Genomic DNA, 25432 nt, shown 5'->3' with positions numbered 1-25432 from the left:
GTTAAGGGCCAGGACAGACAGAGTTGTCATCTCTGGTTTGTTGCCGGTGCCACGTGATAGCGAGGCTAGGAATAGGGAGAGAGTGCAGTTGAACACGTGGCTGCAGGAATGGTGTAGGAGGGAGGGCTTCAGGTATTTGGATAATTGGAGCGCATTCTGGGGAAGGTGGGACCTGTACAAGCAGGACGGGTTGCATCTGAACCAGAGGGGCACCAATATCCTGGGGGGGAGGTTTTCTAGTACTCTTCGGGAGGGTTTAAACTAATTTGGCAGGGGAATGGGAACCGGATCTGTAGTCCAGCAACTAAGGTAGACGATAGTCAGGACGCCAAAGCACGTAGTGATGCAGTGGGGAAGGTAACAATGACAAAGGAGAGTACTTGCAGGCAAGGAGATGGGTTGAAGTGTGTATACTTTAATGCAAGAAGCATCAGGAATAAGGTGGGTGAACTTAATGCATGGATCGGTACTTGGGACTACGATGTGGTGGCCATCACGGAAACTTGGATAGAAGAGGGGCAGAAATGGTTGTTGGAGGTCCCTGGTTATAGATGTTTCAACAAGATTAGGGAGGATGGTAAAAGAGGTGGGGGGGTGGCATTGTTAATTAGAGATAGTATAACAGCTGCAGAAAGGCAGTTCGAGGGGGATCTGCCTACTGAGGTAATATGGGTTGAAGTTAGAAATAGGAAAGGAGCAGTCACCTTGTTGGGAGTGTTCTATAGGCCCCCCAATAGCAGCAGAGATGTGGAGGAACAGATTGGGAAACAGATTCTGGAAAGGTGCAGAAGTCACAGGGTAGTAGTCATGGGCGACTTCAACTTCCCAAACATTGAGTGGAAACTCTTTAGATCAAATAGTTTGGATGGGGTAGTGTTTGTGCAGTGTGTCCAGGAAGCTTTTCTAACACAGTATGTAGATTGTCCGACCAGAGGGGAGGCCATATTGGATTTAGTACTTGGTAATGAACCAGGGCAGGTGATAGATTTGTTAGTGGGGGAGCATTTTGGAGGTAGTGACCACAATTCTGTGACTTTCACTTTAGTAATGGAGAGGGATAGGTGCGAGCAACAGGGCAAGGTTTATAATTGGGGGAAGGGTAAATACAATGCTGTCAGACAGGAATTGAAGTGCAGAAGTTGGGAACATAGGCTGTCAGGGAAGGACACAAGTGAAATGTGGAACTTGTTCAAGGATCAGGTACTGCGTGTCTTTGATATGTATGTCCCTGTCAGGCAGGGAAGAGATGGTCGAGTGAGGGAACCATGGTTGACAAGAGAGGTTGAATGTCTTGTTAAGAGGAAGAAGGAGACTTATGTAAGGCTGAAGAAACAAGGTTCAGACAGTGCGCTGGAGGGATACAAGATAGCCAGGAGGGAACTGAAGAAAGGGATTAGGAGAGCTAAGAGAGGGCATGAAAAATCTTTGGCGGGTAGGATCAAGGAAAACCCCAAGGCCTTTTACACATACGTGAGAAATATGAGAATGACTAGAGCGAGAGTAGGTCCGATTAAGGACAGTAGCGGGAGATTGTGTATTGAGTCTGAAGAGATAGGAGAGGTCTTGAACAAGTATTTTTCTTCAGTATTTACAAATGAGAGGGGCCATATTGTTGGAGAGGACAGCGTGAAGCAGACTGATAAGCTTGAGGAGATACTTGTCAGGAAGGAAGATGTGTTGCGCGTTTTGAAAAACTTGAGGATAGACAAGTCCCCCGGGCCTGACGGGATATATCCAAGGATTCTCTGGGAAGCAAGAAATGAAATTGCAGAGCCGTTGGCAATGATCTTTTCGTCCTCGCTGTCAACAGGGGCGGTACCAGAGGATTGGAGAGTGGCGAATGTCGTGCCCCTGTTCAAAAAAGGGAATAGGGATAACCCTGGGAATTACAGGCCAGTTAGTCTTACTTCGGTGGTAGGCAAAGTAATGGAAAGGGTACTGAGGGATAGGATTTCTGAGCATCTGGAAAGGCATTGCTTGATTAGGGATAGTCAGCACGGATTTGTGAGGGGTAGGTCTTGCCTTACAAGTCTTATTGAATTCTTTGAGGAGGTGACCAAGCATGTGGATGAAGGTAAAGCAGTGGATGTAGTGTACATGGATTTTAGTAAGGCATTTGATAAGGTTCCCCATGGTAGGCTTATGCAGAAAGTAAGGAGGCATGGGATAGTGGGAAATTTGGCCAGTTGGATAACAAACTGGCTAACCGATAGAAGACAGAGAGTTGTGGTGGATGGCAAATATTCAGCCTGGAGCCCAGTTATCAGTGGCGTACCGCAGGGATCAGTTCTGGGTCCTCTGCTGTTTGTGATTTTCATTAACGACTTGGATGAGGGAGTTGAAGGGTGGGTCAGTAAATTTGCAGATGATACGAAGATTGGTGGAGTTGTGGATAGTGAGGAGGGCTGTTGTCGGCTTCAAAGAGACATAGATAGAATGCAGAGCTGGGCTGAGAAGTGGCAGATGGAGTTTAACCCTGACAAGTGTGAGGTTGTCCATTTTGGAAGGACAAATCTGAATGCGGAATACAGGGTTAATGGTAGGGTTCTTGGCAATGTGGAGGAGCAGAGAGATCTTGGGGTCTATGTTCATTGTTCTTTGAAAGTTGCCACTCAAGTGGATAGAGCTGTGAAGAAGGCCTATGGTGTGCTAGCGTTCATTAGCAGAGGGATTGAATTTAAGAGCCGTGAGGTGATGATGCAGCTGTACAAAACCTTGGTCAGGCCACATTTGGAGTACTGTGTGCAGTTCTGGTCACCTCATTTTAGGAAGGATGTGGAAGCTTTGGAAAAGGTGCAAAGGAGATTTACCAGGATGTTGCCTGGAATGGAGAGTAGGTCATACGAGGAAAGATTGAGGGTGCTAGGCCTTTTCTCATTAGAACGGAGAAGGATGAGGGGCGACTTGATAGAGGTTTATAAGATGATCAGGGGAATAGATAGAGTAGACAGTCAGAGACTTTTTCCCCGGGTGGAACACACCATTACAAGGGGACATAAATTTAAGATAAATGGTGGAAGATATAGAGGGGATGTCAGAGGTAGGTTCTTTACCCAGAGAGTAGTGGGGGCATGGAATGCACTGCCTGTGGTAGTAGTTGAGTCGGAAAATTTATGGACCTTCAAGCGGCTATTGGATAGGTACTTGGATTAGGGTAGAATAAGGGAGTGTAGGTTAACTTCTTAAGGGCAGCACGGTAGCATTGTGGATAGCACAATTGCTTCACAGCTCCAGGGTCCCAAGTTCGATTTCGACTTGGGTCACTGTCTGTGTGGAGTCTGCACATCCTCCCCGTGACTGCGTGGGTTTCCTCCGGGTACTCCGGTTTCCTCCCACAGTCCAAAGATGTGCAGGTTGGGTGGATTGGCCATGACAAATTGTCCAAAATTCTATGATTAACCTAGGACAAAAGTTCGGCGCAACATCGTGGGCCGAAGGGCCTGTTCTGTGCTGTATTTCTCTATCTATCCAAGCATCTAGACAGGTATATGAATGGGCGGGAACAGAGGGAAGTAGACCTTGGAAAATAGGAGACAGGTTTAGATAAAGGATCTGGATCGGCACAGGCTGGGAGGGCTGAAGGGCCTGTTCCTGTGCTGTAATTTTCTTTGTTCTTTGTTCTTATTCACTTAACCTATCCAAATCCCTCTGCAGACTTCCAGTATCCTCTGCACTTTTCGCTTTACCACTCATCTTAGTGTCATCTGCAAACTTGGACACATTGCCCTTGGTCCTCAACTCCAAATCATCTATGTAAATTGTGAACAATTGTGGGCCCAACACGGATCCCTGAGGGACACCACTAGCTACTGATTGCCAACCAGAGAAACACCCATTAATCCCCACTCTTTGCTTTCTATCAATTAACCAATCCTCTATCCATGCTACTACTTTACCCTTAATGCCATGCATCTTTATCTTATGCAGCAACCTTTTGTGTGGCACCTTGTCAAAGGCTTTCTGGAAATTCAGATATACCACATCCATTGGCTCCCCGTTATCTACTGCACTGGTAATGTCCTCAAAAAATTCCACTAAATTAGTTAGGCACGACCTGCCCTTTATGAACCCATGCTGCGTCTGCCCAATGGGACAATTTCAATCCAGATGCCTCGCTATTTCTTCCTTGATGATAGATTCCAGCATCTTGCCTACTACCGAAGTTAAGCTCACTGGCCTATAATTTCCCGCTCTCTGCCTACCTCTTTTTTTAAACAGTGGTGTCATGTTTGCTAATTTCCAATCCATCAGGACCACCCCAGAGTCTAGTGTAAAGATTTGTTCACCTGTAAAGACTCACATTCCAACCATTCTTCACAGTCCAATCTGTAATTATGCTGCAATTGTGGTCTCTCCTATATATGCTGTGTTTGTGAACCGCCATTTCACCTGAGGAAGGAGCAACGCTCCGAAAACTTGTGATTTCAAATAAACCTGTTGGACATTAACTTGGTGTTGTGAGACTTCTTACTGTGACCATCCCAGCCCAGCGCGTCATCTCCACGTCATGTTCTTAGAGTTTGAAAGTTCATAACTCATCCCTATTACTCATGAAGAATGTGCTTTAATGGTCTGATTCCTGATTTAATGGTTGTATTTTGGAGTTTTCCCCAATACATGCAATAATTTTCCCAAACCTCTCCATTGCTTGCTGTAGCCATCTGGGATAGCCATTGACAAAGAAACATGGACATTTGCAAAGACTCAAGGGAAATATGGCCAATACAAGATTCAGGAAGGCTCAGAGCCTAAATGTATATTTGTAAGCAGAGAACCAGACAGTATCGAAATCCCCAGCCGACTTGCATTCTAATGACTCATTTCCCGAAGACAAAGGAACTGGTACTCAGGTATCCGATACAATTCCAGACACATCGGTGTCACTCCCTTTACTCGGGAAGTATAAACAGCCAAGGTCAATGGCCGCTTAGGACACGCCCAGCCATCAAGGCACCCGCCACTTTATTGGCTCAGATCGAAGGCAGTGATCGAAGTCTGCCAAATTATTGGGTCCAAACCTAAGGACCACCCAAAAGAGCGCGAAACTCCCCCAAGGATAAAGAGAGACACTGCCATGTGTTTGATCTCTTTTGGACCTGGCACTGCGGCAACGATTATCTCCAACTGTAGCACCACGACCAGAAGCAAGTCCAAGTTCAACGCTTGCCACCAGACGGATGAGCCTAGCAGATCCAGATTCGAACAAAGGCCACTGTTCCTCTGACCTAAGCCGGGTGTCTGAAGTTAAGTACAGGTTGTCATAGTGTTAGGTGTAATTTAGCTTGTAGTGTTTATGTTGCATGTATAAGTTAATCTTGTGTGTAAATAAAGTATTATTGAATTACTGTTGTTGGGTCTTTGATCGATATCCGGTTGAACCTTGTGGTGGTATCAATTGATACCTGGTGACTCTGAAAGCAACATAATATCAATATCTAGACAAAAGAAGGGCAACCTTATTGACTGCCATATTTATAGCGAGTAAATATAGCAACATTATTGGCGACCTCTGGTAGGATTTGACCCAGAAGTGATTTTGTCACTCCGAGAGAACCCACAAAACATTTGAATTAGAAACCCAATTGGAAAAGTGAAAGAAACCGCAAGTGTAAGACCCGTAATGATCAAACCTCCAAGATTCGGAAGTGTGCAGTAATTTGCATGCGTACTAACAGGGATATAAGCTAAACTCATTAGATTTTGTTGCGTAAAACCTTCGGGAGTTTTGTGAACAGGAAAATAGCTTAAGCCATACCCGCTGTTTGCATCACCGCTTTATTCCCCAGTCCCAAATTCACGGTAGAGATACAGAGATTACGGTAGGAAATGACATAATCGTACAAATGGCAATGAAGGCAATGGAATGTCTTATGTACCACAGGAACCCGAGGTCGCAGCGACCAATAGAGCAGAGCACTGTCTCAAGGGCATGATTGGCAACTAAATATCCCAGAATATCGATGCTTCAGGCGGGATAGAGAGGGAGGTAAAAGGGGTGGAGGAGTTGAATTACTGGTCAGAGAGGATATCACGGCTGTGCTGAAGGAGGGCACTATGGAGGACTCGAGCAGTGAGGCGATATGGGCAGAGCTCAGAAATAGGAATCAAGAGGGCTAAAAGGGGTCATGAAATATCTTTAGCAAACAGGGTTAAGGAAAATCCCAAAGCCTTTTATTCATACATAAGGAGCAAGAGGGTAACAAGAGAAAGGGTTGGCCCACTCAAGGACAAAGGAGGAAAGTTATGCGTAGAGTCAGAGAAAATGGGTGAGATTCTTAACGAGTACTTTGCATCAGTATTCACCGAGGAGAGGGACATGACGGATGTTGAGGTTAGGGATAGATGTTTGATTACTCCAGGTCAAGTCGGCATAAGGAGGGAGGATGTGTTGGGTATTCTAAAAGGCATTAAGGTGGACAAGTTCCCAGGTACGGATGGGATCTATCCCAGGTTACTGAGGGAAGTGAGAGAGGAAATAGCTGGGGCCTTAACAGATATCTATGCAGCATCCTTGACCACGGGTGAGTTACCGGAGAACTGCTGATGTTGTCCCCTTGTTTAAGAAGGGTAGAAGGGATAATCCAGGTAATTATAGACTAGTGAGCCTGACATCAGTGGGAGGGAAGCTGCTGGAGGGAAGCTGAGGGATAGGATCTATTTCCATTTGGCAGAAAACAGGCTTATCAGTGATAAGCAACATGGTATTGTACCAACTTAATCGAATTCTTTGAGGAAGTGACAAAGTCGATTGATGAGGGAAGGGCTGTAGATGTCATATACATGGACTTCAGCAAGGCATTTGATAAGGTTCCCCATGGTAGGCTGATGGAGAAAGTGAAGTCTCATGGGGTCCAAGGTGTACTAGCTAGATGGATAAAGAACTGGCTGGGCAACAGGAGACAGAGAGTAGTAGTGGAAGGGAATTTCTCAAAATGGAGAACTGTGAGCAGTGGTGTTCCACAGGGATCCGTGCTGGGACCACTATTGTTTGTGATATACATAAATGATCTGGAGGAAGGTATAGGTGGTCTGATGAGCAAGTTTGCAGATGACACTAAGATTGGTGGAGTAGCAGATAGTGAAGGGAACTGTCAGAGAATACAGCAGAATATAGATAGATTGGATAGTCGGGCAGAGAAATGGCAGATGGAGTTCAAACCGGGCAAGTGCGAGGTGATGCCTTTCGGAAGATCCAATTCAAGAGGAAACTATACGGTAAATGAAAAAGCCCTGGGGAAAATTGATGTACAGAGAGATCCGGGTGTTCAGGTCCATTGTACCCTGAAGGTGGCTGCGCAGGTCGATAGAGTGGTCAAGAAGGCATACGGCATGCTTTTAATTAGAAAGACAGAGGTTGAGGGGGGACCTCATTGAGAGGGGACCGCATACAAAATTATGAGAGGAAGAGACAGGGTGGATAGCAAGAAGCTTTTTCCCAGAGTGGGGGACTCAATTACTAGGGGTCACGAGTTCAAGGTGAGAGGGGAAAAGTTTAAAGGAGATATACATGGAAAGTTCTTTACGCAGCGGGTGGAGGGTGGTAGAGGCGGGCACAATAGCGTCATTTAAGATGTATCTAGACAGATACATGAATGGGCAAAGAGCAGAGGGATACAGATCCTTAGAAAATAGGCGACAGTTTTAGATAGAGGATCTGGATCGGCGCAGGCCTGGAGGGCCGAAGGGTCTGTTCCTGTGCTGTAATTTTTCTTTGTTCTTTGTTTTTTGTTCACACCAATCTCGTCTAGCTCACCTAAGCAGCTTTCAGACACAATATGATAAGGCCTACCAAGACATGTAATGCACAGTTTTGATAAAGGAAGAAACGGAACACCAAGTAGAGCTATTAAAGAAGCAATGCAAGGACTTAAAGGCAGTCCTACAAGCACTCCACAGTTCCACAACGGAACAAAGGCAGAGTTTGGTAGACCACGCCAAATGTAGGCAGCAAATTTCACGGTTACAGTCACTGCTCTCGGTGCAAGATGGTTTCAGAGACACCTTTGGACCAAATTTAGACCAGGAAGATGGCCCCGATTGGCAGGAACTCAATGAAATTGCCCAAACGTAAACGGAACAGAGATTCAGAATGGAGCCCCCCCCCCAGTCCTGAAAAGGAAAGCACCCGCACCACCGACTGCACAGGCAGCACACACCCCCATGAATCCAGTCACCACGCAGCGCAGAGTACCGACAGAAGACTAACCCGAGACTTCCGGTGGCGGCCATGGAGGAGTAGGTCGCGCATTCGGCAGCTCCCGTCTGGAACGGACTTTTTTTCAGGCATTTTCATGGACTTTTTGGGGCAGATTGGTGAAGCGAACACTGCCAAAAGGATTCCCTCTCTGTTGTATGGATAGCTGGACCAGGAGTGGCTGGGTGAAGCGTTTAAGTCCCAGCAGGCAGAAGCGTGCGGAGCGGGCGCCGAGGCACGGCATGGCGGCCGGTATAGACCAGGGTTCATGGGCGCAGTGGGCACAGGAGTTCCTTAGGCGCTGCTTTTCTGATCTTAAAAAGGACATGCTGGCCCCGATGAAGGCATCAATAGACCAAATGATCACAACTCAGGCAACACAAGGGAAAGCGATTAAGGAGATGGAGAAAAAGCTATACGACCATGAAGACGAGTTCGCCCTTAAGGTGGAGGCGCAGGATGACCTCCATAAGAAGTGGCAGGAGAGGCCAGATATCTAGAAAACAGGTCCAGGTGACAGAACTTGAGAATTGTGGGCCTCCCCGAAGGTGTGGCGGGGTCGGATGCGGGAGCATTTGTGTCCAAGATGCTGCGACTCCTGGAGCTGAGGCGCACAGAGCCCTCGCAAGGAAGCCCAAGGCGAATGAACCGTCGAGGGCCATGGTGGTGAGATGTCATCGCTTCTCGGACAAGGAACTTGGCTTGCGGTGGGCAAAAAAAGAACAGAGCAGCAGGTGGGAGAACAGCGTGATACGCATCTACCAGGACCTGGGTGCGGAGCTGGCCAAGAGGCGTGCTGGATTCAACCGGGTGAAGGCGACCCTCTGAAGCAAGGGGATTTTGGGATGCTACACCCAGCAAGGCTATGGGTCACATACAAGGAATGACATCACTATTTTGAGACACCGGACGAGGCCTGGTCATTCGTTAAACAAGAAACTGGACTCGATTGGACTCGAATTAAAGGACAGTTAAGCTTTGGTGGAATGCGGTGGTGGGGCTGGGTAACACGGTACCGTTTCTAATATAAGATTGTATACAATGTTGGGTGCGTGTAAGGGCTGTGATGGTGGCTGGAGGGTGCAGTGTTTTCAGCAAAGTTGAGATGCGTAGGGGGGAGGGGGCCCTGTACTTGGTGCGAATTTTCGGGAAGTTGGACAAGTGTCTCCTCAAGGGGCAATGTTAGTGTCTTCTGTTTATTTTTTGTTTCGCATTACTATTTACTCACTGGGGCTGGAGAGGTAGTTTAATTGGTTTATTCACATGGGGAGAAGGGTCCGGACAATGAGGCAACAGTCTGATTGGCGCCAGGGGCTTGAGCTGCCAGGGTCAGCATGGGTCAGCTGACTCTCGGGAGCATAGTGGGGGGTGAGCAAGTGCCCAGCTGGTGCTTGGCGGGGGGTTTTGGGTCGTGGAGCTGTTGGGGGAGGAGGGGAGGGGGGGATGCTGCTTTGCTGACAGAGGAGGTATCAATTTCAGGGTACCAATTGAGGATAGGGGGGCGGTGGCTCCCTATGGGGGCGCTCGAGGAAGCGAAGGCTGTAGATTGGCCAAGAAAAGGCGATGGCTAGTCGGCGGGGGGAGGGGGGGGGGGGGGTTTAGCCCCCCCGTCCAGGCTGATCACATGGAATGTGAGGGGTTTGAATGGGCCGGTCAAAAGAGCACACGTGTTTGCGCATCTAAAGGGGTTAAAGGCAGATGTAGCAATGCTTCAGGAGACACATTTAAAGCTCGCAGATCACACGAGATTGAGAAAGGGATGGGTAGGGCAGGTGTTCCATTCAGGGCTAGATTCGAAGACCGGGGGGGGTAGCAATTCTGATCAGTAAGGGTGTGGCATTCGAGGCTGGGAGAATTGTGGCAGATAAAGGGGGCAGGTATATAATGGTGATAGGAAAGTGGGAGGGGGCTCAGGTGGCATTTGTGAACGTCTATTGGGATGTTGTGGAATTTATGAGACGCATGCAAGGCAAAATCCCGGACTTAGAGTCACATAACCTAATCATGGGGGGAAACTTTAACACAGTCATCGACCCCGAGCTGGACCGGTCGAAGTCCAGGACAGGGAAACGACCGGCAGTGGCTGAGGAACTGAAGGGTTTTATCGGAGCAGATGGGGGGGTGAATCCCTGGAGGTTGGCGCAGCCAAAAGCGAAGTGTTATGGGGGCGGCGTTTTCAGAGCCCCAAAATGTATCATGGAGTTCAACCAGCCTCTCCCTTTATTGTATTGTTGCTTTTGAAGCACACGGCTTGGTCTCCAGGTATGGTATTACAATTATGGACACGTGGGTTTTTAAACACAAAACAATGTTTATTCCATGAATTCAACTTAACGTTTTCAATAAACATTGGATCTCTTAACACCCCTTACTTGAAAGATAACCCCGAAAATAATACAACACTAAATAATCCCTCAAAATGTTCCTTCAACCTCCAAAAGACTTCACCCTTAACAACAGACATAAGGTTACATTCAATATACTTATAGTCTTTGGATTTTCAGACATCAACAGACCAGTTCTGTGTTTTTTTTCTCGCAGCTTTTTGCAAAACACACAAACACTCCCAAGCTCTTTTCCTCAAACTGGCTTTCTCCTTTCAAACAGCTCACAGCAAACCAACCAGGCACTTTTCAGCTGCTCTCTCTCAAACTGAAACCAAAACACTGCAAAATGGCTGAGCCAAAAAACCCAGCTCCACACACACTCTGACATCACCTCAGTAATATGAGCTGCTCCATTTCTTAAGGGTATATTGCTTAAACATCCATTTCTTAAAGGTACTCTCACATGACAGAAGGAGTTCTCTTTTTTTCTCCCACGTTCATAAGGTTTATTCCCGCATAGACTTCTTTGTCTTGAGCAGGGCGTTAATCCCAATGGTAGCAGGGACAGAATACTCAGCAATCACAGTCTCAGTCTCAGCAAGCACTGGGTGGATCTGCGACTTAGTGAGGAGAGAGGGCAGCGCCCACTCTGGAGACTGGATGTGGGGCTGCTGGCGGACGAAGACGTTTGCGGGCGGATTAGCAGGAACATCCAGGATTACCTGGAAACAAACGAGGAAGCAGCGGCAACGGTCTGGGAGTTGTCAGGGGGGAGCTCATCTCAATTCGATCCCATAGGGGAAAGAGAGAAAGAGCGGAGAGGGAGAGACTGGTGGAGGAGATACTCCGAGTAGACAGGAGATACGTGGAGGCCCCCGAGGCGGGGCTACTGAGGGAGCGGCGGAGTCTGCAGACGGAGTTTGAACTGCTGACCACAGAGAAAGCGGTAGCACATCTGAGGAAGGCAAGGGGGCAGTCTATGAGTACGGGGAGAAAGCGAGTAGAATGCTGGCACACCCACTGCGAAAGAGGCAGACAGCCAGGGAAATCGAGGGAGTAAAGAATAAGGAGGGTAACACGGTCTTGGATCCAAAGGGGGTGAACGGAGTCTTTAAGGAATTCTATAGTAAACTATACGAGTCGGAGCCCCCGACGGGAGCAGAAGGGATGAGGCAATTTTTGGACCAGTTGAGGTTTCCAAAGGTAGAAGAGGACCTGGTGGAGGGGCTGGGGGCCCCGATTGAATTGGAGGAGATTGTCAAGGGCATGCAATCGGGTAAAGCCCCGGGGCAGGACAGCCAGCAGGTAGAATTCTAGAAGAAGTTTTCGGAAATATTGAGCCCACTCCTGATGAGGACCTTCAATGAGGCTAGAGAGAAAGGAACCCTCCCCCCAACAATGTCACAAGTTTCATCTCACTCATTCTTAAACGAGGGAAGGACCCGGAACATTGCGGGTCATACAGGCCGATTTCGCTTTTAAACGTGGATGCCAAATTGCTAGCTAAGGTTCTGGCCACAAGAATTGAGGATTGCGTCCCAGGGGTGATAGAGGAAGACCAGACTGGGTTTGTTAAAGGCAGACAACTCAATACCAATGTCTGGAGACTTTAGAATATTATTATAATGCCCTCAGAGGGAGGGGAGACGGAGGTGGAAACAGCGATGGACGCAGAGAAAGCCTTTGACCGGGTGGTGGAGTGGGAGTACCTGTGGGAAACGCTGGGGAGATTCGGGTTTGCTGGCTTTATTGGCTGGGTGAAATTGCTGTACCAGGCGCCTGTAGCAAGTGTATGTACAAACCAGCTGAGGTTGGGGTACTTCGAGCTTCACCGGGGAACAAGGCAGGGGTGTCCTCTCTCCCTGTTACTATTTGCCCTCGCTATAGAACCGCTAGCTATAGGGCTGAGAGCCTCGAGGAACTGGCAGGGCCTGGTTCGGGGGGTGGGGGGGGGGGGGGGTGGCGTGGGAGCAGTTGGAGGCGGCGTCATGTAAAGGTACTAGTCTGGGAGCTTTGATAACGGCTCCTTTGCTGTTCTCACCAACCCGTTACTCCACAAGTCCGGTGGTGGTGGCGACACTGTGGATCTGGGGACAGTGGACGAGGTACAAGAAGGTGGAGGGAGCATCGGTTTGGACCCCGATATGTAACAACCACAGGTTTGTCCAGAGTAGGATGGATGGTGGGTTCCAGAGCTGGCAGAAGGCAGGTATCAGAAGGATGGGAGATCTGTTCATAGACGGAAGTTTTCCCAGTTTGAAGGCGCTAGAGGACAAATTTAACCTGCCGCCAGGAAACGCCGTTAAATATCTGCAATTACGAGCCTTCCTGAAAAAACAGGTAGTGGCCTTTCCAACGCTGCCGCCACTGAGAATACAGGACAGGGTGGTCTCCTGCACCTGGGTGTGGGAGGGGAGGGTGTTGGATATCTACCAGGAACTACTCCGGAGGAAACTCCGGTGGAGGAGCTCAAGGGCAAGTAGGAGGAGGAGTTAGGTGAGGAGTTGGAAGCGGGTCAGTGGGCAGAGGTCCTGGGCAGGGTTAATCCTCCTCATCATGTGCCAGGCTCAGTCTAATTCAATTTAAGGTGGTCCACTGGGCACACATGACGGCAGCGAGAATGAGCAAGTTTTTGGTGGTAGAAGACAGTTGTATGAGGTGAAAGGGCAGCCCTGCAAACCATGTCCACATGTTTTGGGCATGCCTGGAGCTTAGAGAGTTCTGCCAAGGGTTCGCGAGGGCAATGTCCAAGGTGCTTAACACACGGGTGGTGCGGAGTCCAGAGATAGCGATCTTTGGAGTGTCAGAAGACCCGGGAGTTCAGGGGCGAAAGAGGCCGACGTCTTGGCCTTTGCCTCCCTAGTAGCCCAGAGACGGATTTTATGAATGTGGAGGGACTCGAAACCCCCGAGTGTAGAGACTTGGGTTAACGACATGGCTGTGTTTCTCAGTCTCGAGAAAATAAAGTTTGCCTTAAGAGGGTCTACGCTAGGGTTCTTTCGGCCGTTCGTTGAATTTCTCGGGGAAAATTTAAATGTCAGCAGCAGCAGCAATCCATAGGAGGGGGATGGGGTGGGGGGTGAGTGCTTCATTGGGATGGTGTGGGAAGACTGAGTGGTGTGGGGTTATGTGTATTTAATTGTTATTGTATATTCTCTTTTTTCACTATGTTAATGTTCACTCTAGTTTGTTTTGTTATTATTGGTACTACTGTTTTATTATGAAAAATTCTGCAAAACCTTAACAAAATTTTTTTTTTTAAAAGACCAACCCGATTTCATGTACACCACACCACTAACCATCACCCAGTTAAGGGATGCCCGTGATAAAATAGAAACCTTTCAACCCACATCAGACCCACACCATTTCTTTGAGAGAGTTAGATAACAGATAGTCATGTACGATCTAGATGAACAGGAGCAAGTGAAACTCATAGTAATGAGCCTTGACCCATCTGTTAGTTCAGCCCTTCCCAACCCACAAAATGTAGGAGGTAGTAGCCTCCAGGATATGAAGACAGCTATCCTCGATGCAATTGGCTATAATAGAGGAGATCCCGTAGAAGGACTCAAGCGATGTAGGCAGAAGAAAGGAGAGCTGGATGCCTCTGGAAACACTTCACAGCAGTATCTGGAGATTTAGCCCACGCCCATTTAACTGCAGACAATACGGCCAAATGGACCCGTATTTTAGTCTCCCATGCCACAGATGCAGGACAAAAAAGCATGTGTAAATTATGACCCCTCAGACTCCACACACAATGAAGTGTGGGTCTCTAGAGCAGTGGTTCTCAACCGGGATCCACATGGACCCTGAGGGTCCATGTAACATTACTGGGGGTCCACACAAAATAAATACCGAATTGGGGATCCACGGTGATATTTTAGTGGTCCATAGAGCAATTCTACTTCAGAACAATTGTTATTACTGAGAATCAAGTAGAAGAAAAAAATGTTTGTTTTCATGATGAATTTTCACCTATCTCTCTCTCTATCTAATTTACCTTGAGGGCTGAAGGGGCTCAGAACCAAAAAGGTGCATTTGCTGTGTTTATTTTTGTGGTACTGTATTCTGAGAAAAAAAAATCCATACCGGTTGATGACAAATGGGTTTATTGTGCTTTAATGACAGTTGTTGTTGAAGATTGCCCGGGCTATTGTCCCCTAGGAACAGCCCGGAGGACCTTTAATGACAGAAGCAGCTTATTAAATACCCACGGTTGACCTGACGCTTATGCCACGTTTCTCCTTGACAAGTTTAATGAATGATTTAACACAGTAATCACTAGAAACTGTGTATATTTGATATGAATTGGTTATTTTTAGAGTAATTTAATTCAATTTAGTCAGTAAAAAGTTTTTTTCATTACTTTTCATATTAGAATAAGTTTGGCAATGTACGAAAATACCGCTAATCCGTTTCCAACCCTCACGGTAAGGTAGATGGACTTTAGGATTAGTTTACCACGCATATAAGAAGCTTTTTTGTCTGTGGAATGGCTATGGGGGTCCACAAAAATAAATTAAGAGGAAAAGGGGTCCATGGGTTAAAAAAGGTTGAGAACTCCTGCTCTAGAGCTTGGGAACAATCCCTACATAAAAAGGCAGAACAGGAGAAGTTAGAAGCAAACATGAATCCAGTAAGGACACAGCAAGACCCCGCATGGGTAAATGAAGGTAGAAATGACACACAGCACCATAAAGCACAGGGATGCTATAATTGTGGACAGGAGGGACATTACGCCTGAGAATGCAGTACCCCCCCCCCCCCCCCCCCCCCCCCCCCCCGCCCCGAACCAGCAACGGAATCAGCATGCAAATGCCCCACATAGGAACAATGCCAGGCCTATCCACAGCATTAGCGCCCATTCAGATAATTTGGCCATAAATGGCACCGATTGACGCTGTTCGGACTCCCCAACTTGGGTCTGCGAAACGCTCTGGGACAAGTCCGGAAGACTTGTAGTCACAGGCACAGTCCGGGGGACAGCCCGTAGAATTCCTTTGGGACACAGGAGTGTCCCGAACCACGTTTATAGAATTATAGAACAGTACAGCACAGAACAGGCCCTTCGGCCCTCGATGTTGTGCCAAGCAATGATCACCCTACTTAAACCCACGTAACCCGTATACCCGTAACCCAACAATCCCCCCATTAACCTTACACTACGGGCAATTTAGCATGGTCAATCCACCTAACCTGCACATCTTTGGACTGTGGGAGGAAACCGGAGCACCCGGAGGAAACCCACGCACACACGGGGAGGACGTGCGGACTCCACACAGACAGTGACCCAGCCGGGAATCGAACCTGGGACCCTGGAGCTGTGAAGCATTGATGCTAACCACCATGCTACCGTGAGGCCCACGTTAAAGCTCTAATTTTGTCTGATACTTCAGCTTTGACAAACACTTTATTTGCTGACCTGTAATGCTTTTGTGTGGAGAAAGTAGAGCTGCCAGTCTTTCTGTCTAGTGGTGGAGGACTGTCATGTCACATTTCCAAGAGCCGATGCAGACTCGATGGGCCGAATGGCCTCCTTCTGCACTGTACATTCTATGATAATCTATGATTAATCTAGCACAAAGGTTCGGCACAACATCATGGGCCGAAAAGCCTGTTCTGTGCTGTATTTTTCTATGTTCTCTGAAGACCGTTTTGAATTCCAGCTGTATACTAATTGGTGTAGGCTATATCCCCCGTTTATCTGTAAGGAAGTTATTACATGTACTGCCCATGCCAATGTCGTTTCTAACTTGCAGCCTAGCTGATTGGCCAGTATTTTGTGCAACATTTCTTCAATTATGGAAATGTTTCCTCACACAAGCCATTGCTGGACAAATTTTCTGCAGTTACATGCATCACTATAATATATAACAGTAAGAAGCCTTACAACACCAGGTTAAAGTCCAACATGTTTGAAACAAATCTTACTGTGCTCACCCCAGTCCAACACCGGCATCTCCACATTATAATATATAAATTCTCACATATGTCCCTCAATTCTGAAATGGCAAATCGACCTCTATTATCTGTTAAACATTTTGCTGCTGACTCAAGGCTTGGCTGACCCACTTTTCCATAACTTTATCCAGTATTGTCAATCTGTCCTTGTTTATTGCGTTAGATATACTGAGCCTAGTTGTCACATCTACACACAGATAACTACTCTAATCCTTGTCCCACACCTTCTGCTCCCTGGCTACCACTTAGTTGAATTCTCGGATTAATGGAACACTTAAAACCAATGTCTTCCAATGTTTAATACATGTATCACATTGAGATGTGATCTGTTCAACAAGAGATTCACATTCTTCATCCACAATTCCGGCATCCTTTAGCAGTAGCTTAAACATTTGAAGGATGGACAAATTGTTTGTGCAATTTCATTGAAACATAAAAAATAGGTGCAGGAAGAGGCCATTTGACCCATCGAGCCTGCTCTGCCATTCATTACGATCATGGCTGATCATCCAACTCAATAGCCTAATCCCACTTTCTCCCATATTCTTTGATCCCCTTCACCCTGAGTGCTATATTTAACTGCTTATTGAAAATATATAAGTTTTTGGACTCAACTACTTTCTGTGGCAACGAATTCCACTGGCCGACCACTTTCTGGGTGAAGAGGTTTCTCCTCATCTCAGTCCTTAATGGTCTACCCCGTATCTTTAGACCGTGACCCCTGGTTCTGAACGCCCCCACCATTAGGAGCATCCTTCTTCCATCTACCCTGTCTCATCATCTTAAGAAATTTAGAGGTTTCTATGAGAAACCACCCCTGGTTTTTCTGAACTCCAAAGAATATAATCCTAACCAACTCAATCTCTCCTAATATGTCTGTCCCCCCCCATCCCAGAAATCAGTCTGGTAAACCTTCTCTGCATGCCCTCTAGAGCAAGAACATCATTCTTCAGTTAAGGAGACCAAAACTGCACACAGTATTCCAGGTGTGGCCTCACCAAGGCCCTGTATAATTGCAGCAAGATGTCCCTGCTCCTGTACTGGAGGTCCACGGTGACCTCTATACAGGTCCTTTGGTTTCTTGAGGCAGTTTCTTCTGTTACAGGCCAGGAAGAGAATTTCTCACCTCTTACATACTGCCCCTCCCCAAGCATCAGCATCAGAAAACCTTGGTGCCACCCATGGATATCCCCCTGTGCCAATGTTGGCCCAATCAGCACCCTCCTCAGTGAATGGTATGCCCACACATGGCTACCAATCACCTTTTCAAAGGGTCCCCTAAATCCTTGTCCCACCTCCAGACAGCTGTTAGTGCTGCTGATTGGGCACTGAACCCACCCTCAGGCCAATTCGACATTTTACGTTTGAAAATAGCACTGTGCCACCGATGTGGGACTCGGATCAGAGCACCCAATCCCCAAACCCCATTTGAAAATCCAGCTTTAGTGGGAGCCAGCCTGACAGTTCATGAAGCCAGAATTCAATTCATCCCTGGATTCAGGGATTGGCAATGGAAGGCAGGATTCCCATCCTGACTGTAATAGCGATGGCTTGCTACACTGAACAGATGTGAGCAGATCTGAACTTTCCTCTTCTCAAGGACCCACTGCCATATTATACAGTCTCCGGCATTAGCACTGGATCATCAATGAAGCTGTTTGTCACTTACCTGTGGGATGGCCTGCTGTAATTGGAGCACACTGAGCTTATTATAAATGGCCTCACTGGTCCTGTTGATGTGGGGAATTAGGATCTGCAAGGTGCAAATTGGATGGAACTGTAATGGGCAGTTGTTCAGACATAGCACAAGCATCACAATGTTCCTACAAACATTTCATGTGAATAAATACAGAAGCAGTTGGCCTGTGTGTTGTGGTGATATGCATCACTGTAAATACACAAGGGGTTAATGTAAATACACTAGAACTAAATAAACACTAGAGGGAGCGCCAGAGACATCATGACACACAGGCATTCAACCAGTAAGATAGGTCACAACCAATGGGCAGTCAAAACACACCCAGAGGGGACACTACCACAAGGGGGCTACCCATATAAAAGGACAGGGCACACATGCTCTTTCTCTTTCTATAGGCAATCAGAGAGACAGGGGCAGATCAGGGAAGCATCACACCCGCTGCATGGATTAAAGCAGACTGGTTAGGTAGACATAGTTATTATAGTTAGATTAGCAATAGAGTCGAACTCAAGTAGGAGAATTGTTAATGGTTCAAAAAATGTGTTAAAGCTATCTCCAAGTCTGAACCTTCCTTTGTCAGAGTGCACATCAAGGAAGCAGGTTGTGCTACATCAAGAAGCATAACACGACATGGTTCCAGGAGTGCTTGCTAATCCCTATAGTTCAACTCAACAAATCCGTAACTGCCAGCAACAGCACCCAGGCATCCCAGGCTTGATGTTTGAGATTCCGGTTCTGCAGCAGCCCAGGTACCAAGGCAATCTCAGTGCAAACTGAAGTGCGTTCAGGCAGAGATTCGAGATCTACCTGGTAGCGTCCGAGTTAGATGGCGTGGCGGATGCAGAAAAAATAATGCTTCTACTCAACATTGTGGGTGCAAGAGCAGAAGAAATCTTCGAGACATTCAAATACTCAAAGGGGCAAAACAAGAGCGACTTCCAGGCAGTCCTGGACAAATTCCAAGAATTCTGCGAGGAAGATACAAAAAAAAACAGTAAAAGAGGCGCCAGTACTGATCACGAGGCGAAGGTAGGCCTGCATTTACAGAAAACGGCAGTTTTGATTTGCAGCCATCTTGGAAAAGGAGCCGCACATGTGTAGTTGCGCGAAGAGCGCACAGAACGGGAAGGTCCGTTTGCGCATGCGCGAGAAACGAAAAAGGCATGCGCAATCGCTTCCCATGTTCTATGTCACAAGCGTCATGACGTCAGAGGCCCTGGACGTCCACTTAAAGAGGAACTATCCCAAAACACGGAAAAAAAATTTAAAGCCGTAAATCACGATTCATTCACCTGAAACGACAGCACAGCGCCTGAATTTAGTCGAGTAGCTGAAAGTAACCTCCGCAGAACCCTGCAACAAGCAGTTATCACTGCCCTAGGAGAGGATATGGTCCTGGAAGTAACCGCCGCAGAATGCTGCAACAAGCAGTTATCACTGCCCTAGGAGAGGATATGGTCCTGGAAGTAACCGCCGCAGAATGCTGCAACAAGCAGTTATCACTGCCCGAGGAGATGATATGGTCCTGGAAGTAACCGCCGCAGAATGCTGCAACAAGCAGTTATCACTGCCCGAGGAGATGATATGGTCCTGGAAGTAACCTCCGCAGAACCCTGCAACATGCAGTTATCACTGCCCTAGGAGATGATATGGTCCTGGAAGACTACGACTCAGATGAAGATTCCATCTTGGGAGGTGGCTACCCCAGTACCGAATCCGAACCGCAACGAGAGGTGTAGTACCGTGAAGACCTCGATGATGAGTTCTTCGGATTGGGGAATCTTCAGCCCAGCATATATTACATCCCGACTCGTGAGTGCAGGATTATGCTGTGGCCTGACACCAAGAAACAGAGAGTGGCTCACGCACCACGAAGGGTCCCAGCCGCCACACAAGAAGATGATTTGTTCTTTGAACATGAAGAGAATGATCACAATTCCGTAACACAAAGCGATGATTTGTCTATCGAGCAATACACACAATACTGCTCAGACATGGCTGAGTTATTCAGACATGCTGATCACAGCATCAGCAACATGGTTGAAAAGTTCAACACTACTCTTCTCATGGTAGATGAATCCAATACCATGGTACCATGGCAGATCGTCGATACATTGGATGATAGCAATACTCAAGAAGAAGACAACGCCACAGCGAGACCACTGCACGACTCCATTGAGAGCGCACAGATAGACTCCACGGTGAAAGCAACGCAAGACTCCAGAGCACAGTCCTTGCATGAACAAAACCATGAAGGTCTAGCAACATTAACTGAGCAACCAGCAGCAGACGATGCAAGTCTCCTACGCCCAAGTGAACAGCAATAAGACTACAGTATAACAGTCTATCACGCTCAAGTGAACAGCAAGAAGACTATGACAGTCCACCCAGATTATTTGAACCACCAGAAGAAAACTCTGACAGTCTACCCAGCTCAATTAACCGACAAGAAGACACAGAAGGTCTTCCCACTGTATGTGAGACAAGTGACGGCGGCATCCCACTTCCCATACCAGATGTGCAACGTGACAGACCTCAGCTAGTGTATACAGAGGCACTCAACAATCACAGCGAGACTACTGGTGACTCCGGTGACACCATGGTAATGCAAACCTCATCCGCTCGAGCCTCTCCACAAGCAAATGCATTCCTGAATGAAATGCTCCAGACAGGGAACATCAACAAGCCACAGCTGATTCACGTCAGCCGGATGTGACTCCAGACGGGGAGCATCAACAAGCCACAGCTGATTCAAGAAAGCCGGACATGATTCCAGATGTGGAGCAGCGACAAGCCAAAGCTGATTCAAGTAAGCCGGACATGTCTCCAGATGGGAAGCGCCATGGGCTCAGTGACGGCACGCTCAAGAAACCAGCAGATGCCACAAAGGACATGACATGAGCAACTGTTTGAAGGACTAGTATTATCCACAAAGGGTGGTCGTTGAGCGCAACAAATACAACAACAAAACCTACAAAATCAACAACACTGTCAACAACAACAAGCGTATCAGGGGCAACAACGTCGACAACAAGCACGACGAAAACATCAACAATGCAACTACGACTGGTACGTCATGCTACAACTCTGCCCATGAGGGACACTGTTACTGCTCAGCTCAGTACAATGACATACCATGGCAGGACGACACAGATTATATACATCGCTACCACAAGCATCGGAAGAAAAAAAGACTCCAGATCACACAACAAAGTGATTTGACCACTTCTTGGTTCCTTACACACAGGGACACTGACGGCGTTCACAAGGACATGCCACCGTCAACATCACCAACTCACCAACCAAACAAGAAAGCCACTCGACCATAATAATTAATGAATTTTGGACACATACATATGATTTGGACCTATTGTGTAATCATAACTCAACATGATTTGTACATGTCATCACTTATTAAACACTTATTTTGTTCAATTTTCTTTAACACTGTACAGAAAATATGTAACACGAATAAAAGGGGGATGTGGTGATATGCATCACTGTAAATACACAAGGGGTTAATGTAAATACACTAGAACTAAATAAACACTAGAGGGAGCACCAGAGACATCATGACACACAGACATTCAACCAATAGGTCAGTAAGATAGGACACGACCAATGGGCAGTCAAGACACACCCAGAGGTGACACTACCACAAGGGGGCTACCCATATAAAAGGACAGAGCACACATTCTCTTTCTCTTTCCATAGGTGACACTCAGAGAGACAGGGGCAGATCAGGGAAGCATCACACCCACCGCATGGATTAGAGCAGACTGGTTAGTTAGATTGAGTTACTATAGTTAGATTAGCAAGAGAGTCGAACTCAAGTAGGAGAATTGTTAACGGTTCAATAAATGTGTTACACCTATCTCTAAGTCTGAACCTTCCATTGTCAGAGTATACATCAAGGAAGCAGCTTATGTTACGTCGAGGAGCATAACACGACAGGTGTGTTTTTCTCAGCATTGTAAGGTGACACTTTAATCGTACATCATTAACCAGTCAGTGTGAAATGGAACAGGAAACGATGGTGCTTTGACCCTTTATGAATTTGCTCAGGAAAAGCTTAATATTACATGATGGATATCTCCAGAGATATTGAGTGTTTTGCAGACTGTTACCAGGCAGAGGCGAGACCATTAGGGGAGGCAGTGGTGTAGTGATATTGTCCAAATTAGGCAATCATTTTGCTAAATAGTTCATGAATCCAACAAATCGTTCCCCTGCGTTCACATCTGTTGGTTTTGCATCAGTGCTACACCGTTCACCTTTTCAGGATCCCGGCGAAGATATTTTAATGTCAGTTCATGACCTGCGTACTTGTTTTCAGGTATCTTCAGTTGCAGTTTTTCTCATTCGGTTTCAGGTTAATCCGGCGAGCTCTCTTTAGCAGCCCTATTAAATTCTCTTGGTCAGCCATGGCTTTGTGTCTCCAAATTGTGTCTCCACATCCATAGATTACTAGATCATTTCCAATAGTTTTCACTCCAGGAAGGTCACTGACAACCTGCATTGCCAGTTCTCGAGCTGTGGAAATGCCAAATGGCATGTATAACAACCTTAAGCTTCACTTAACACAAATCACTCTTCACATCTAGGGTAGAATAAAGATCTTTGTCTTGGAAAGTTGCAATAATTTCCTTTGATGGTCGGCATGGGATGGTGAGATTTCTTCAGCACTTTATTTAGATCCATTGGCTCTAAGAATACTCACGGCTTTCCAGCTTGTTTCACTGTGACCTCGCTGTTAATCCAGTCTGTGGGAGTTGTCACTTTCTTCATTACTCCCCTCTTTTCCAGCTCTTCTATCTTATTTTTTAGGTTTGACTTGAAAGCAGTTGGAACTCTTCTCGGAAGATGCTGAATTGGCCTTACACTCTCACCTACTTCTAAATGATGTCCTCCAGGGAGACATCCAAACCTGAAACACATCTTTGTATTCCTCTAGGATCTGCTCAGTGGTCAATGGTTTTGTGTTACAAAGGATAAAGAACAAAGAAAAGTACAGCACAGGAACAGGCCCTTCGGCCCTCGAAGCCTGTGCCGACCATGCTGCCTGTTTAAACTAAAATCTTCGACACTTCTGGGGTCCGTATCCCTCTATTCCCATCCTATTCATGTATTTGTCAAAATGCCCCTTAAATGTCACTATCGTCCCTGCTTCCACCACCTCCTCCGGCAGCGAGTTCCAGGCACCCATTACCCTCTGTGTAAAAAACTTGCCTTGTACATCTCCACTAAACCTTGTCCCTCGCACCTTAAACCTATGCCCTCTAGTAATTGACCCCTCTACCCTGGGAAAAAGCCTCTGAATATCCACTCTGTCTGTGCCCCTCATAACTTTGTCGACCTCTATCAGGTTGCCCCTCAACCTCCTTCCTTCCAGTGAGAACAAACCAAGTTTATTCAACCTCTCCTCATAGCTAATGCCCTCCATACCAGCCAACATCCTGGTAAATCTCTTTTGCCTCTCTAAAGCCTCCACATCCTTCTGGTAGTGTGGCGACCAGAATTGAACACTATACTCCAAGTGTCGCCTTACTAAGGTTCGAAATAGCTGAAACATACTTGCCAATTTTTATACTCAATGCCCCGGCCAATGAAGGCAAGCATGCCGCATGCCTTCTTGACTACCTTCTCTACCTGTGTTGCCCCTTTCAGTGACCTGTGGACCTGTACACCTAGATCTCTCTGACTGTCAATACTCTTGAGGGTTCTGACACATTCTAAATCTCTGTCGGCACCTTCAGGGATACCAGCCCAAGCTTTAGACTGGCTCCAGCTGCAAGGAATGGCCGCTGCATCCCACTAATGATCTGGAACTCTGCATTGGTTGTCAGACTCATTTGTTCTCTCTGTGTTAGTATGCTGCCATCAGATTGCATCAATCTTACTTTCGAGGGTTTCATTTTCAGATTTCCTTTTGAGCCACTTTGTGCAGGTCTGTGAAGCTCATTATGTTGCATGATGCACCAGTGTCTATCTGTCATTTCTTATTCTCTTGATCCTCTCCTTCTGCGGTCCTCATTGGAACAGTCGCTACACATTTGTTGCCAATTGAGCTGCCTGAAACAACCTGCTGTATTGAGTCTCACTCATCTGTTGATGTCTCTCCAGTGGCCATCTGCATCGGCTAGGTTTGCCTTTTTCTATGTAAATTATTTTACTTCTTGCAATTAAAACATTGCTTGCCCCATCCTGGACATTTCTTACTTTCCTGCACAGTACTTGTATCCTGCCCATTGTCTACGTTTGCTCTGCTCTCTGAGCATGGACTGTCTCTCAGCTGAATATAATCCGAGTCTGCTCTGCTCCAGCTGATATTTCACAATTTCCACATTTAGATACATGTCCATCACTTTCTTCAGCATCAATTTCACATCTTTCAGTAGACTTGCACTCACCAAGGGATCTCTCATGCCTAAAGGCAATCAATCTTTCATGAAATCGTCTTTTAGAGGACAAAGTCACATGATTCTGCTATCTGCATAGCTAGCAGAATCCCACATTGCTCACGGACATCTTCCACCGCTTCAAACTTTGTTCAAGAAGGGGAGTAGAGATAACCCCGGTAACTATAGGCCGGTGAGCCTAACGTCTGTGGTGGGTAAGGTCTTGGAGAGGATTATAAAAGATACGATTTATAATCATCTAGATAGGAATAATATGATTAGGGATAGTCAGCATGGTTTTGTGAAGGGTAGGTCATGCCTCACAAACCTTATCGAGTTCTTTGAGAAGGTGACTGAACAGGTAGACGAGGGTAGAGCAGTTGATGTGGTGTATATGGATTTCAGTAAAGCGTTTGATAAGGTTCCCCACGGTCGGCTATTGCAGAAAATACGGAGGCTGGGGATTGAGGGTGATTTAGAGATGTGGATCAGAAATTGGCTAGTTGAAAGAAGACAGAGAGTGGTAGTTGATGGGAAATGTTCAGAATGGAGTTCAGTTACGAGTGGCGTACGACAAGGATCTGTTCTGAGGCCGTTGCTGTTTGTCATTTTTATAAATGACCTAGAGGAGGGCGCAGAAGGATGGGTGAGTAAATTTGCAGACGACACTAAAGTCGGTGGAGTTGTAGACAGTGCGGAAGGATGTTGCAGGTTACAGAGGGACATAGATAAGCTGCAGACCTGGGCTGAGAGGTGGCAAATGGAGTTTAATGTGGAGAAGTGTGAGGTGATTCACTTTGGAAAGAATAACAGGAATGCGGAATATTTGGCTAATGGTAAAATTCTTGGT

At 46.8% G+C, this 25432-nt stretch overlaps 1 protein-coding gene across 1 annotated transcript in view; it reads right to left on the bottom strand.

The window, feature by feature from the left end:
* The window catches only part of phex (phosphate regulating endopeptidase homolog, X-linked), a 371262-nt gene that overhangs the window by 198519 nt on the left and 147311 nt on the right, over positions 1–25432 (bottom strand). Inside the window, exon 9 of the mRNA XM_038802848.1 lies at positions 18155–18238. Coding sequence (XP_038658776.1) covers positions 18155–18238 — 84 coding nt within the window. The remainder of the gene's footprint in view (positions 1–18154; positions 18239–25432) is intronic.

The sequence above is a fragment of the Scyliorhinus canicula genome, chromosome 7 (genome assembly GCF_902713615.1).
Source record: "Scyliorhinus canicula chromosome 7, sScyCan1.1, whole genome shotgun sequence".
NCBI classification, from domain to species: Eukaryota; Metazoa; Chordata; class Chondrichthyes; order Carcharhiniformes; family Scyliorhinidae; genus Scyliorhinus; species Scyliorhinus canicula.
The sequence above is the reverse complement of the archived record's forward strand: the minus strand, read 5'-3'. Positions and strand labels throughout refer to the sequence as shown.